The sequence below is a fragment of the Petaurus breviceps genome, unplaced genomic scaffold, assembly GCF_028583685.1.
Source record: "Petaurus breviceps papuanus isolate PSGF00001 unplaced genomic scaffold, PetGlider_PUasm1.0 90825, whole genome shotgun sequence".
Lineage (NCBI taxonomy): Eukaryota > Metazoa > Chordata > Mammalia > Diprotodontia > Petauridae > Petaurus > Petaurus breviceps.
This window is the reverse complement of record NW_027187353.1, coordinates 17,356,278-17,370,752: the sequence shown is the minus strand read 5'-3', so window position 1 is coordinate 17,370,752 and position 14,475 is coordinate 17,356,278. Positions and strand designations below refer to the sequence as shown.

General features: G+C 45.5%; 1 protein-coding gene across 1 annotated transcript in view; it reads left to right on the top strand.

Moving 5' to 3' along the window:
- Positions 1-220: 220 nt before the first annotated feature.
- The window catches only part of CHRNA3 (cholinergic receptor nicotinic alpha 3 subunit), a 29,092-nt gene continuing 14,837 nt past the window's right edge, over positions 221-14,475 (top strand). Inside the window, exons 1-4 of the mRNA XM_069071550.1 lie at positions 221-281; positions 4,697-4,836; positions 4,951-4,995; positions 12,902-13,011. Coding sequence (XP_068927651.1) covers positions 221-281; positions 4,697-4,836; positions 4,951-4,995; positions 12,902-13,011 — 356 coding nt within the window. The remainder of the gene's footprint in view (positions 282-4,696; positions 4,837-4,950; positions 4,996-12,901; positions 13,012-14,475) is intronic.

Sequence of the window (14,475 nt, the reverse complement as noted above, 5' to 3'; positions counted from 1 at the left end):
CCCCCCCACTATCCTTCTTTAACCCTTATAGTGCCGCGTGCGGGGGGTGGGGGGCGTCGTGTGCTGCCGGGGCCTCTAGAGACCCAGCTGGGGAGGGCAGGCTGAGGCGGGGCTGGGCGGGGCGCGCAGGGCTGCAGGCTCTGGGGGAGGGCCTCGGGAGATGAGCGCTGCCGGGGAGGACAGCAGGTGCAGACGAACCGACTGACAGACCGACGGAACCATGGACACAGGCGGAGCGGGGTTCGGCTGCCTTCTGGCCGGCCTGGCCTTCCTGCTCACAGGTGGGTGAGTCTCGGACCCCAGGGCGGCTCCCCTGCCTCCCGACCGCCCAGAACTCCAACCCAGGGCTTAGGCGGAGGGGAACATGGGGGAGAACCGAGGGACGAGGCTAGGGAAAGGTCGGGAAGAACCCAATCCCGGCCACCTGGAGAGAAGGCAAGACTTTTAATTAGGTAGGGGGACCTGGGAGGCTTCCATCCATCAGAGCTTCAGCCAGCTCCGGGTGGGGGTGTTCTTTACAGACTTCGAGTGTTAGTGAGCAGTCCAAGGGACTTCCAAGACCACCCCTGTGCTACCTACCTGCCACTTCAGCCTTCAAGTAACGGCACAAGCCCGATCTTCCCCAGATAACCCGTTCTGCTCCTGGAGGCTGCGGAATCACTAGGAAGTTTTCCCCTAACCAGAACCTACATCTGCCCCTCCGATCCCTTCCTCCCCATCTAGTTCCCATTTCGGCCCTTAGGGGCCTCAAGAAGAAAATTGACCCCTGTTTTTTGGGACGTGTCTTCCAATATTTGACGATCAATCAAAACTTACCCATTCCTGAAAGACTCTGCTGCCCGCCCCACCCCCACCCCCCCTCAGGTGGGGCCACCTCTTCCGGGAGACTCATCCCAGTCCTCTCCTGCCCTTCCCGGCAGCCAGCGCCTTCCTCTCCGAGATTACCTCCTATTTTCTCTGTACGTGGCTTGTAGGTACATCGTTATTTGCATGTTGTTTCCCCCCATTAAAATACGAGATGCTCGACGGCAGGGACGTGGTGTTGCCTTTCTTTATACTCCCAGCACAGCGCCTAGGACAGAGTAGATGCTTAATGGTGCTTGTTGACTGACTTTGTGTCCGGAGAGTCCCCAAAAGGACCAGAGTTCCTAAATTGAAATGTTGATGGATACTAGGTCTGCACTAGAGGGGAGGGGAGGGGAGGGGAGGGGGCCGGAGGTGGCGCGGCGGAGAGAAAGAAAGACAGAGACAGACAGAGACAGAGAGATGACCAAATGCCTCTTGTCCTTGCTGTCTTGGTGACTGGTGGAAGAGACAGTCTTCTCTCCTGCCCAACCTGTTTGCATACTCTACTCCAGACCCTGACCTTTTGTAGGATCAGGACCAGGGACAGATCATTAGCAAACCTTCCTTGAGCGAATCCAGCGGAAAATAGGTGCCCCCAATGGTCTATCTTGGGCCATCTTCTTTTTTGTTCCCTCCCTAAGTGATCTCATTCACTCCCTTGGTCACAGTGGCCACTTCTTTGTAGATACCTCCCAAATCATCATTCTCACCCCCAGTCTCCTGGCCTGTATTTACAGCTGACCACCAGATATTTCTGCTTGAATATTCTGCTGCTAGCTCAAATTCAATATACAGCATGTGCGCCTGAACTCATCTTCTTTCCAAAACATTATACTTTCTTGTTTTTTTTTCTATTTCTGTTTCTCCTTCTTTTCTGTAACCTAGGTTCAAAATATTGGAGTCCCTTTGGGTTCCTTGCCATCCTTCACCCCTCACATCCTGTCTGTGCTCATTTCTGTTGAATCTCCCTCCATGTTCTTTCTGCTTCCATTCACTACCACCCTATCTCAGGCCACATTCCAACTTGCCTGGATTACTCTAGCCTCCTCACTGATCTTCCTGAATCCAATTTCTCCCCCTTTTAATCTATCCTTCACATGGTTGCCAAAGTAATCTTCCTAATGTAGAGGTCTGACCAAATAATTTCTCTGCTCAAAAGTCTATCATGCCTTCTCGCTGTCTCATGAATAAACATAAACTCATGGTCCTGGCATTGAAAGTCCTCCATAGTCTGGCTCCCACCTTCTTTCCCTTGCCCATCTCGGGACTTTATATTGCCTACCTTGATTATTCTCTGTTCTCTTGCTGCCCTCTCCCTATCTCTGTGCCTTTTCTCACACAGTTTCCCAGGTTTGGAATGGACTCCCTTTCCATGATCCTGCATCTCCATTTTCCAAAGCATTCCCCTTCTTGCAAAGCCACTTTGGGCTGGCCTTCTCCATCTTTGAAACTTTCCCTGTCCTGACATCTTAAAACTCTATGGAAACCTGAGTTCTTGCTAGATCAATATCACCATCCCCAGTCCCCAAACCCATCCCCATACCCAGTGAAACTATATTCCCAGCCCCAACCCCATAGGTGTTCATCAATATATCAAGACCCTGTGATCTCATGAATGTGACAACTCCCTTCAGTATCATACAGTAAAAATCATGTGGACTTTGTAATCAGAAGTCCTGGGTTAAAATCCTGGGTCCACCCCTTCTTTCTTTGTGACTTTAGGTAAATTGCTTAACTTCTCTGGCCCTCAATTTCCTCCTCTGTAAAATGAGAGGGTTAGACCAGACCTCTAAGATTCAGTCAATGATCCTTCCACCAAGACAGATTGCAGCTCATCTATAACATAGTTTTCCAGAATTTCCTGTGGCTTCAGAAGAAGTAAGTGGTTTGTCCATGGTCATATAACTAAGAAGTCCAGATGCAGAATTGGAACCTAAATCTTTTTGACTCAAACTTTAACATTTTATTTACTATCTACACTGCCTCTTACTCATAGCTCACATTTAATAAATATTCATTCAATTGAATGCACTGTTATTGGTAAAGAGCCTAAAGAATTTAGACACAGAGAATTAATTTTTTTAGAACCGGAAGTGACATTAAGAGACTATTTAACCCAACTTCCTCATTTTACAGAAAAGGAAACTGAGGCTTATTGAGATTTAAGGACTTTTCTGGGTCACAGAAAATTAGTGGCAGAATTAAAACTTGGAACCTAGATCTCTTGAATCTTAGTCCTATATCCTTTATCTATAACCATTAGGATAGTTTATGAATAACTATTATTATTATTATTATTATTATTAGGAAATCACTTTACACATTTTTTTTTTGCTTTTTGGAGGGCAATTGTGGTTAAGTGACTTGCTCAAAGTCACCCAGCTGGTAAGTGTGTCAAGTGTCTGAGGCTGGATTTGAACTCAGGTCCCCCTGACTCCAGGGCTGGTGCTCTATTCACTGCAACACCTAGCAGCCCCTACACATTTCCAAGAACCTTGTCTCTAATGTCCCTTCCAGTTCTATCTGTGCTTTTTATGTAATTCATAAAAAAAGATCATGCATCTCATAAATTTCTCTGGCTACCTGAAGAAAAGATAAATGGAAGTTACCAATGACTGTATTGCAAATGAACAAACTATGAGGATATCTTCATGGAACTTCAGAGCCTGCAGAAGGAAGCATAGAGGTCAGCTGATCCAGCCCTTGACTGAACAGGAACCTCTTTCCCACTTCCCTGAAAAGCGGCCATCCAGACTCTACTGGAAGACCTCCGATGAAGTGGGACCTTGCTCCCTTCCAAGGCAGCCAAGTCCACTTTGGGATAACTTGGTTATTAAGGAGTTATTACATACAACAAATTTGTAACATATGATCTTTGTAATGACATCCTTTGCTCCTTGATCTGTCCTCAGGGGACAGGCAGAAGAAGTTAATCCCACTTCTGTCTGGCAGTCCTTCAAATGCTTGAAGAGGGTATCACTCTCCTACTAAGTAAGTCCTTTCCAGGGTAAACATCCCCAGTTTGTTAAACTGTTCTTTATGGTGCCTTTACCACCCAAGTTTGGTCCTCTTTGAGAAGAAAGAATAAACAACAACCACCCCAGCTTCCCTCCTTTTGGGATATCTTCCAGTCTTTCAAAAAATTTGTATCCAGGGGCAGCTAGGTGGTGCAGTGAATAGAGCACCAGCCCTGGAGTCAGTAGGACCTGAGTTCAAATCCAGCCTCATACTTAATACAAAACTAGCCATGTGACCTTGGGCAAGTCACTTAACTCCAATTGCCCTGCCTTCCCCCCCCCTCCAAAAAGCAAAAAAAAAAAGTTGTATCCAGAACTGAAAATGGGTATTTTAGGTGTTGTCTGACTATGGCAGAGCATCTCCTCCACTATGGACATTGCCTCTTTGATTAAATCCCATTAGGCTGCACATGGCTTTATGTGTTGTGCCATTGACTCAGACTGTGTTTTTCTTGTTATTGTTCACTTATTTTCAGTCATGTCTGACTCTTCATGACCCCATTTGGGGTTTTCTTAGCAAAGATACTGGAGTGGTTTGTTATTTCCTTCTCCAGATCATTTTGCAGATGAGGAAACTGAGGCAAACAGGGTGAAGTGACTTGTCTAGGATTACCTAGCTTTTAAGTGTCTGTGGCTGGATTTGAACTCAGGAAGATGAGATTTCCTGACTCCAGGCAAGGTACTCTATCCACCGGGCCACCTAGCTGCCCCATATTGAGATTCTTTTCATGTAATCTGCCGGTTAATTCTGTCTCTCTGCTTCAGTACTTGAGCAGCTGATGCTCCTGGACCCAAATGGGAAAATGTCACGCCCAGAATGTTCTTCTCCACAGGGGCTGGGGGCTCTGATGCAGAGCATCGCCTGTTTGACCGGCTGTTTGAGGGCTATAATGAGATCATCCGGCCAGTGGCCAATGTGTCTGACCCTGTCATCATCCATTTTGAGGTGTCCATGTCCCAGCTGGTAAAAGTGGTGAGTCCTGGGGAGGCACTTGATTTCTAAAAGGGAGGGACAAGGGCAAGAGTTTTCCAGGGTCAGTACAAATCTAGGAATTTTCTTCCTCTTTTGTTTCTGTCACTTGACTAGGACGAAGTTAACCAGATTATGGAGACCAACCTCTGGCTGAAACACGTGAGTTACCAATCAGTCAGTGCATGAGCTTTACTGGGCACCTTCTACATGTCCAGCCCTATTCTAGGCATCATCAGGGAAGAGAGAAAAAAAAGAGAGCTGCCCTTAAGGGTCTCATCTTGTCTGAAAGAAAAGGATGAGACACACAGTAAAATAAGGTGCTAAATAAACCATGGGCGTTTGAGCCAAAACAGCCCTTAATTTCAAGGACCTCGCAGTCTAATGGGGGAAAGGACATACAGACAACTTAATATAAACAAGATATATAGACATTAGTTATATTGAAGATCATCCATTGAAAGAAGGCACTTGCATTAAGGAGGATGAATTCTGTTTGAATACCTTCAGTAAATGTGGAGAATTGACCATTCTACTTAGAGACTGATCTCAGGATTAGGAAACTCTTCCTTAGACTCAGACAAAATCCACTTGTTTGGAATGGTAATCTGATTAGAAAAGGGAGGGATTGGTGTGGGTCAAAGTGATTATGGAGGGTTTGCAGGAAAGGTGAGTTCTAAAGGGTTGTCCAGACATAAAGGAGGAGAAGAGAAGGAGATAACCTTCCAGGGAATGTGACCAGAATCAATGAGGTTATGCAAAAACAGGGAATGAGAGGTAGGTAGACCAGAGGAGGTAGGGGAAAATAAGGATAAGGAGGGGATAAGTGTTTCTTTGTGATTTGGTAATCAAAAGCAATAAACCAAGAAGCATTTTTAAAGCAGCTACTACCCGTGTTTCCCCGATAATAAGACCTATCCCGAAAATAAGCCCTCCCCTTACTGTGTAAGATTCCCCGAAAATAAGCCCTATTGAGATTGCTACTGTAGTGAAGGTGATCCCCTGCGCTACACGCTACATTACGGTACCCTCTGTATGCACTGTCCCCCCCCCCCCCCCCCCCCCCCCCCCCCCCCGGTGAAACGCACGCCGAGCTCCGAGCTGCATCCAATCAGAGCTGCAGCAGTGAGCGCATCATCCTGTTCTTCCCCAGCTTACTTCTGCAATGATAGAGGAAGGGAAAGGACCTAAATGACCAGAGAATCCATAGGCAGTGGTTCATCTGGTGTGTATTCAACAAACATTTAACAAATATCTAGTATGTTGATGGCCTTGTGGAGGTGATACTGGAGTGACTAAGACACAGACCCCCACCTTCTCAGAGCTTGTAGTGGGGTGGAAGTGGGAAGGTTCTGTAGGTTGTTTTGCTGCCTAAATCTGTCTGAGACAATTTATGAACAGAAAAGATTTCTGCATGAAGAGAGGTCCAGATGGACAGTTTCCCAGCTAACTGGAATTCTCTCTGACCCTAGTAATCTCCACTTACATTTTATAGCCATCCAATGCTTTGCACACTGCCTGGTCCACAGTAGGCATTTAATAAAACCTTGTTGACTTGACTTGACTAATCCACAAAATTCTCCAGCAAAACAAGACAAAAATGTGTAGTTTAAGTTTAGGTATTTCTGAGTTATGTTAATATTAGCACACCCTGGAAGAATACAGCTCCCTCTTAACTGCACTTTCAATAGAGTCCAAGTTGCACAGAATTATTTCTCTTAATTGAATTAAAGAAAAACATTTTCATTCTTAGTCACCATGACCAAGAATGTTAGTTTTAACATTCTTAGTTTCAAGATCAGGCTCCATCCCTGTAATTGATTGAAAGTCTTCCATTCAAGGAAGACAGATTGGGTCTTTGATTCAAGTGAATCCAAGGATTTCAGACTAGGGCATCATCATAATGATATCTCAATATTTTACAACCAGTACTCTGTGCATCCATACAACCTGACCAGAGGTATTAGACACAAAAATAGGCATATGATGATGCAGGATGTGATTGATGTCCTAACAGAGGTGCCATTTGGTGTTCTGTAAAGGGAGAGAACATTTCCATATGGGCAGATCAGGGAAGGCTTCCTGGAGAAAGAGGCATTTGAGCTAAGCCTTTGAGATGGGGCAGGTGTTCAACAAGTTGGGGTGAGGGGAATGCAGATGGCTATTCCAGATGGAGGGAATAACAAAAGATGGGAACTAGGTCTATAAGTAAGAAGATACAAAGGAGAACACTTGGATTTATTTAGATGTTTATTAATTATTGTTAAATATTAATTTAATTAATAATGAAGAAAATGTTTTATAAATTAAAATTATCTATTTAAATAAATATTAACTATTTAAAGGCATTTTCATTGTTCTTTTCTACCCCAGTGCCTTTGTCCCCTGCAGTTGCTGGGCTTAGAATGCCATCCTTTATCTTTTAAGAATTATCCCCTCCCTCTCCTTTAAAGCCCAGCACAAAAGTCACCTCCTTCAGGAAGCTTTCCTGATCCTTTCCACCTTCACCTCCAGCCATAAGTAGCAGTCTGTATTGCCATTCTCAAATATGTATATATCTTGCTCATTTCCTAGAATGTAGGCTCCCTGAGGGCAGGGATTTTGCTTTCTACAAATGCTGTATCTCCCTCAGCACTGAATGCCATGTACTGCACACTTTTAGTGATAGGGAGAGGAACTATACCTGTGATTTCAATGCTCTAGGGAACCCCCTGGTGAGGAAACTCCCTTCACCAATGCAGGTCAGCACCTTTCAGTCTTAGGCTATTGCCTAGAGCACTGAGAGGTTGAGACTTACCCATAGGATGCATCAGAGGCAGGTGTTCTTAGCTCAATCCACTACCCCACCCTACCTTTCAAGGCACACTGCACACAGTGAGTATTTACTAAATCAATCAGTCAACCAAAATTCACCAAGTGTTTACTGTGTGTCAGGCAGGAGCTGGGCTAAGAAAGCACCAGGGATACCAAGAAGGGGGGAAACCAAATTCCTGCCCTCAAGGGGCTTTCTTTCTAAAGACTATTGACTTTGAACTTCCTTTGACCAGGAGAGAAGGAGAAGTGATGGCATTTTACACTTGGGTGTTTTGGATACAGCTACACAGACATTCAAAAACACTTGTTTTTGCCCAGAAACAAGACTCTCAGGAGGAATGTTTTGATGTCATGGGCTGGGCATTAAGCTTTCCCTCGGTCAATCCTGACATCTAGCGGTGACATCTAGGTTTGCTTCAGGGGTACAGATTTTACAATTCTCCCGTTTACAGGTTTAGGGGTGCCTTGATTTACACAGTTGATGTGATCCCATAAACGTTCATAGGGCCATGAACTTCAGTTGTTAGGAAATTGAGTCATGGCCTCTTAAATTCTGCTTTTCAAAAGGTTTCCATGATGTTCTTTTTAAAATTTTCACTCTCCCCTGATCATCAATAGAACTTGTTCCTTTAATTTTTTTTTAGTGCAGTGTTATATGGATCAGCTCTGTAGGACAATGTTTACATCATTCAGCACCTCTAGTCCACCACCATGCTGCGAGATGGGAGGTGTATTCCACAGTGGATTCTCTGAAGTCCTTGCTCACTTCACTGAACAGAGTTCTGAGGGCTTTCCCAGGTGTTTTCTTTTACACTTACATTACATATGCAAATTATGTCCCTGGAAGAGACCTCAGAGGTCACTGGGTCCACCACCCTTACTTTACTGATAAGGAAACTGAGTCCCAGAGAAAGGACATGGCTTGTTTCAGGTGGCACAGGGTCACGATCCTCACAGGATGGGTCTGAGCCTGGTCTTCCAGCTCCTTCCTGCTTACTTAACTCTTCCTCACTTTAGAAAAGTCTTCCCAAGTCTCTGAATTCTTCAGTTCAGCTCTCCTTCCCTACTGACTCTTGTCACGTTCCCTGGGGTTGCTTTTCATCCCCACCCAGCCTTGTGTCACAGGAAGGGCAAGAGGAATATCAGGAGGTCAGGGTTCCAACCAACTCAGCCTCCCATCAACTCCATGACCTTGACCAAGTCACTTTCTTCTTTTGGACTTGAGTTTTCTCCTCTGAAAAATTAGTAGATTGTATCAAATAACCCATGATGTTCCTTCCAGTTCTGAAATCCTATGGCTAAAGTTCTATGCATCCATTCTTCCCAATATTTCTGGCTTATAAGCCAATAGGGAAGTATAACAGGAAGGCCTGACGTTTTAAAGGCAAGCTGGGCAAATCTTTCTATAATGTGACGAGGTGCCCTGACTTCTCTTTTCTGTAAATTCAGCTTTCATTCATTGGGATGGATTATAGCAAGGCTGGAAGGGACTTGGAGGCTTCTAGGCTAAATCCCTCATTTCACAGTGATAGGGGAAGTGACCTGCCCACAGGGGGTAGTAAACATAAGAAGTAGGTTTTGAACCCTGAAGCTCCAAAGCCAATGTTCTTTCCACTCTACTACCTGGGGCTTGGAAAGGAGGCCCTGAGGAGTCACCTCCTGCCTGAACTCTTGCAGTAATCGACCTCAAATCTCTCTCTCCACTCAAGCTGAAAATTTCATCTTCCTAAAGTGCAGGTCTAACCACCCCACCCCCTCCTGATTACAATAAACTCCAGTGGCTCCTATCGCCTCTTGGTGCCCAATACCATTCATAGCCTCTCCTCCCCCTTGCCAAACTTCTTACCCTATCCCCCATGCCTGGAGTGCTCTCCCTCCTCATCTCTGCCTCCAGCCTTTCTGGCTACCTTCAGGTCCCAGCTAAAAGCCCATCTTCTCCAGGAAACCTTTGCCAACCCCCTCCCATTATTTCCCATTTATCCTGTGCAGAGTTTGGACATGTTTGTTTGCAAGTTGTCTCTCCTGTTAGACTGAGCTATTTGAGGACAGGCAAGGACTGTCTTTTGCTTTGCTTCGTATTCTCAGTGCTTAGAATAGTGCCATGCGTACAATAGGTGCTAAATAAATGCTTGTTGACTGATCGATGCCTCAACATTAGCTGTTTTATCATAAGCTGTTCAGGAGAGGAGGCAGCAGTGGTGTGGTCTGGAGGAAAGAACGCTTGGTGAGATGGAGGTGAGGAAGGAATGCAGTCCAGGCATGGCGGCACCCAATACAAAGGCATCAAGTTGGGAGACCCCAGTTCTAGTGCCCGCTCGATCACTAACTCAGATTGCGATGAATTATGGGAGGTTCCCTGCCCTTTTCTGGGCCTCTGCTTCCTCATCTGTCATTTGGAGGAATTAAACCTCCTGATGATCTCCAAGGCTCCTTCTACCTGTGTCCATGTTGGAAGGTCCCTTCCACGTCTGACCTTCCGTCATTCTGCTCTCATTGTCCTCGGGGCCCTTCCAACTTGGACGATCTGCATTCTATATTCTAAAAGCCCTTCCAGGCAGGATATCTTATGTTCTAAGAGCCAGGATATTCTATGTTCTACATTCTAAGAGCCCTTCTAGGCAGGATATCCTATGTTCTAGGACACTCCCAACCAGGACTTTCTATGTTCCAAGAGTCCTTCTAAGAAGAACATTCTATGTTCTGAGAGTGCCTTCTGTGTTCTGTGATCAGGATTAGGGATCCCACCTTTGACCTTCTTACTCATTAACCATGGAAGGGACTGTCCAGTTCTATAATGGATCATTACAGAGATGCCTAGAGGACATCTAGCAAAGGAAATGGTGATTACCAAGAATCAGCAGGACTTCATCAAGTTGAACCTTATTTCCTCTTTTGATAGGGTTCCCAATCTGGTAGATGATAGAAGTAGGGTAGATAAAGTTTACTCAGATTTTAGAGAAAAATAAAAACCTTTGATAAAGTAGGACCTGCCATGTTGTGGAGAAAGTAGAGAGATGAGGACAAGACAGCAATCCATCTAGGATTCAGAGTTGATCAAATAACCAGATGCAAAAGAGAAATCGCTAATGGTTCGATGTAAACATGGCAGGAAGTCTTCAGTAGAGTTCCCCAGGGATCTGTGCCTGGCCCATGATGTCTCACATTTTTGTCAATGATTTGGACAAAGGCTTAGGTGGCATGCTGATAAGATGGGCAGGTGACCCAAAGCTGGGAGGGATAGCTAGCCTTCTGGACAGCAGAATCAAGATGCCAAAAGGTCTTGCCAGTCTAGAGCATTGGACTGAATCCAATAAGATTAAATTCAATAGGGATAAATGTCATCTTGCATTTGGGTATAAAAACATCAACCACACAAGTATGAGACAGGGGAAGCAGGCTTAGACAAAGTTGTTCCAAAACAGACTTGGAGGTTTTAGTAGACTGTAGTCTTCATGGGAGTCAGCAGAGTGGTGGGAAGCCCCCACCAAAAGCTCATGTAATCTTGGACTTTGTCCAAAGGGGCCGAGATTGCAGGATGAGGGAAGTATTGTTGCCATTGTCCTCGGCCCTCATCACATCTGGATTAGATGTTGCGGTCACTTCTGGGTGCTTTGGCTTAAGAGTACATTGGTAAACTAGTGAGTGTCCAGAAGAGGCCAGCAGGGATGGGGAATGGGCCCAGGCAGTGGAAGAATGGGTTCAGATCCTGTATCTATGGATTTGTTTTGGAAAAAATATTTTTCTAACTATATTTCACTGCAGTTGGTTTTTTTTCCTTTATGTTGCACTTTATGAATTTAAGGACATTATTCTGACAAGAATCCATAGATTTAAGCAGACAGCCAACCTCTTCTGTGACACAAAAACAATATTGGGTCAAAGGAACCCTTACACTGGGATAGTTTGTGCAGGGAGAAGAGAAAGCCGGCATCTCCATCAGGTCTTTGCCATATGGGGGAGGGGTCAGATTAATTCTATTTGGCTTCCAGGGCAAAACCTGGATGGATCAATGGGCGAAAACTGCAGATTCAGCCTAGGGGCGAGGGAAAACTCCAAGGGAAGGAGAGCCGTCCTAAAAAAGAATGGACCCCTCCAGGGCTGGGACGCTCTCCCTCCTTGGAGGTCTTCAAACAGAGGCTGGATGTTATGGGTGAGATTTTTTTTTCACATATGGGTTTAATTAAATGGCTACTGAGGTCCCTTCCATCTCACAAATTCTGTGGTTCCATGAAAGGCACCCAGTAGGACTCTTAATCCCAGGTACTACTCTCCCAGTGAGTGAAAAGTCTCAGGCTGGAGCCTCTGTCTGTTTGGGAGCAGCAGGGCCAGCCCTACCCAACCTTGATCTCCTTCCTGTTGCCACAGAGAGATCTTTTGAAATAATAGCCACACAGCCTGCAGACAGGGCAATTTATCCTTGTTAGATTAAGACCAGTGACATCAGAGTCCATATATACTCCCTCCAGGGAAGATACTGCCCAGAGCTGCTGTCAGACAAGAAATACTGGCCTGACCTACCAGTGACCCCTCTGTGCCAGGCCAGGGCCCAGCTGTCACTGCACTCTCCTCTAGGCTTTTTATATCTCAAGGATTTCTCTGCCCTCACAAGCTTGGAAAACCACAGGGCAGATGTGCGCTTTGTCGACCTGACCCAAGACACTCAGAGCCTTGGGCCATGGAGGCTGTTTTAGGCAGCTGTCCCAGGCTCAGTGGGGCAATCATAGCTTCCTCCTCCCAAATAAGAAGAATCAAGCAACAAGCATTTATTAAATACCTACTGTTTTCCAAGTACTCTGCTAGATGCTAAACAAACACAATGAATGAAACAGTCCCTCTCCTCAAAGAGCTGACATTTTAATGGGGGAACTACAAGAAACAAATATCTAAGTTCATACGAAACAAGTATAAAGAGAATACAAATATATGCAAATTAGCTAAATACCAAGACATGGGGGGTGGGGAAGGGCACTAGAAGCAGGGACCAGGAAAGGCTTCATAAGGATGGTGTTTGAGCTGAGTCCTGAAGGGAAAGAAGGAGGTGAGGAGGGAATGCATTCCAATCGTGCAAAGTCACAGAGGTGGGAGATGGGATAAAAGCTGAGCAAAGACAGACATACGGGCATGGTAGAAGCAAGATGAAAGGGGAGGGGAGGAAAGGTGGCACACATGCAGTTTTTTGGGAGGGCTCAAGGCCAGGGAGAAGACCCCAAAGGAGCTCAGTTATTTCCATTTCCCTCTCTCTCCTTTGTCTCAGATTTGGAATGACTACAAGCTGAAGTGGAATCCGGCTGACTACGATGGGGCTGAGTTCATGCGCGTGCCTGCCCAGAAAATATGGAAGCCTGACATTGTGCTATATAATAAGTAAGGGCGCCGGCTCAGGGAGTGCAGATTTAGGGCATCAGAGGTCCCCTAGGACCATCCTCATCTTACACATAGGGAAACTGAAGCTGGGGTGATTTGGCAAAGGCAGGCTTTGAGTCTAGGTTTTCTGACTCCAAAGTCATCATTGTTTCCACTAAGCATCACTAGAAATTTGGGGGAAGCCAATGACCCGATCCATTGTAATTTCTGAATCAGTCAGGCAACACATCCTTATGCCAGGCCTTCCCTGATGTCTGGTCTACTGTGAATAAAGAACACTGCCCTCCTACCCCCAGCTCAAGGGCCTTACTCTTATGGAGTAAGAAAGCCAGGTATAAGGAAGGGACTCAGGACCCCCAGGAGCCAGGAGGCCTGGATTCAGGTCATGGTGCTGGGGTGCGTGGGGTTGCATGGTGGGCCAAGTCATGCAGGCTCCCAGTGATCAGAACCCTGGGTTTGAAGCCCAGCTCCCTCTCAGCTCCCAGGCCAGTGTTCCCAACACCACTGTACACTTAATAGCTGTGTGACCCCCAGGTAGATCACTTAAACTCTCTGAGCCTTAGTGGGCTCATCTGTAAAATGGGGCTGAATAATACCAGTAGTGCCTACCTCAGGGGTTGGTGGCAAGGTGCAAATGACATAGTGTATGTAAAAGAACTCTGTAGTCGGTAAAGCTACTTTGGGCACATAGTAGGTGCTTATATGCATATGTTTGTAGAGGTGTATCCATATGTAGATAGCTATATCTACATATCTGTGCCTATATGTATGTGTGTACATATGCATATATATGTGTATGTATTGTGTATACTTGGATTTGTGTGTATGTATACATATAAATATATACATATATACATACACATATATACTTACATATGCATACCTATATGCAGACATGTCTATAGCCTCTCAGCTGCCAACCTGCACTGGTGAAGGAGAGCATGTGTGTGCACATGTGTGTAGTGTATGCATGCACATGTGTGTATGTGTGTATGCACTGATATATACAGATACCTACATATACACACAGAGCTACAGATGTCACACACACAGGCTGTCCTAAAGTCCTGGTGCAATTTTAAGCTTGAGCTGAACCACACGGAACATCTGTGTTTCTGTGTGTGGAGCCAGCCTCAAAGTTCACAAAGTGGCTTATACATTTGATGTCATCGGAGGTCACAGCAACCCCAGGATGAAGGCAGCTGCTAGGATTAGGGGACCTCTGAAGCCCTACCAGTTCTATATGTGTATATATACATGTATGTATACATATATACATATATGTATCTACACATGCATTTTACCCCAGACCTATGATTACATGCACACACATACATAATTTTAACTGGACCTGGGATTCCACTGGTTTAGGGAATGACAAATGACGTCGGCCCCTGCTCCCCATTTCATCATCTGGAGCATTGAGAAGGGCTGTAGCTTACCAGGGTCACACAGCCAGTGTGT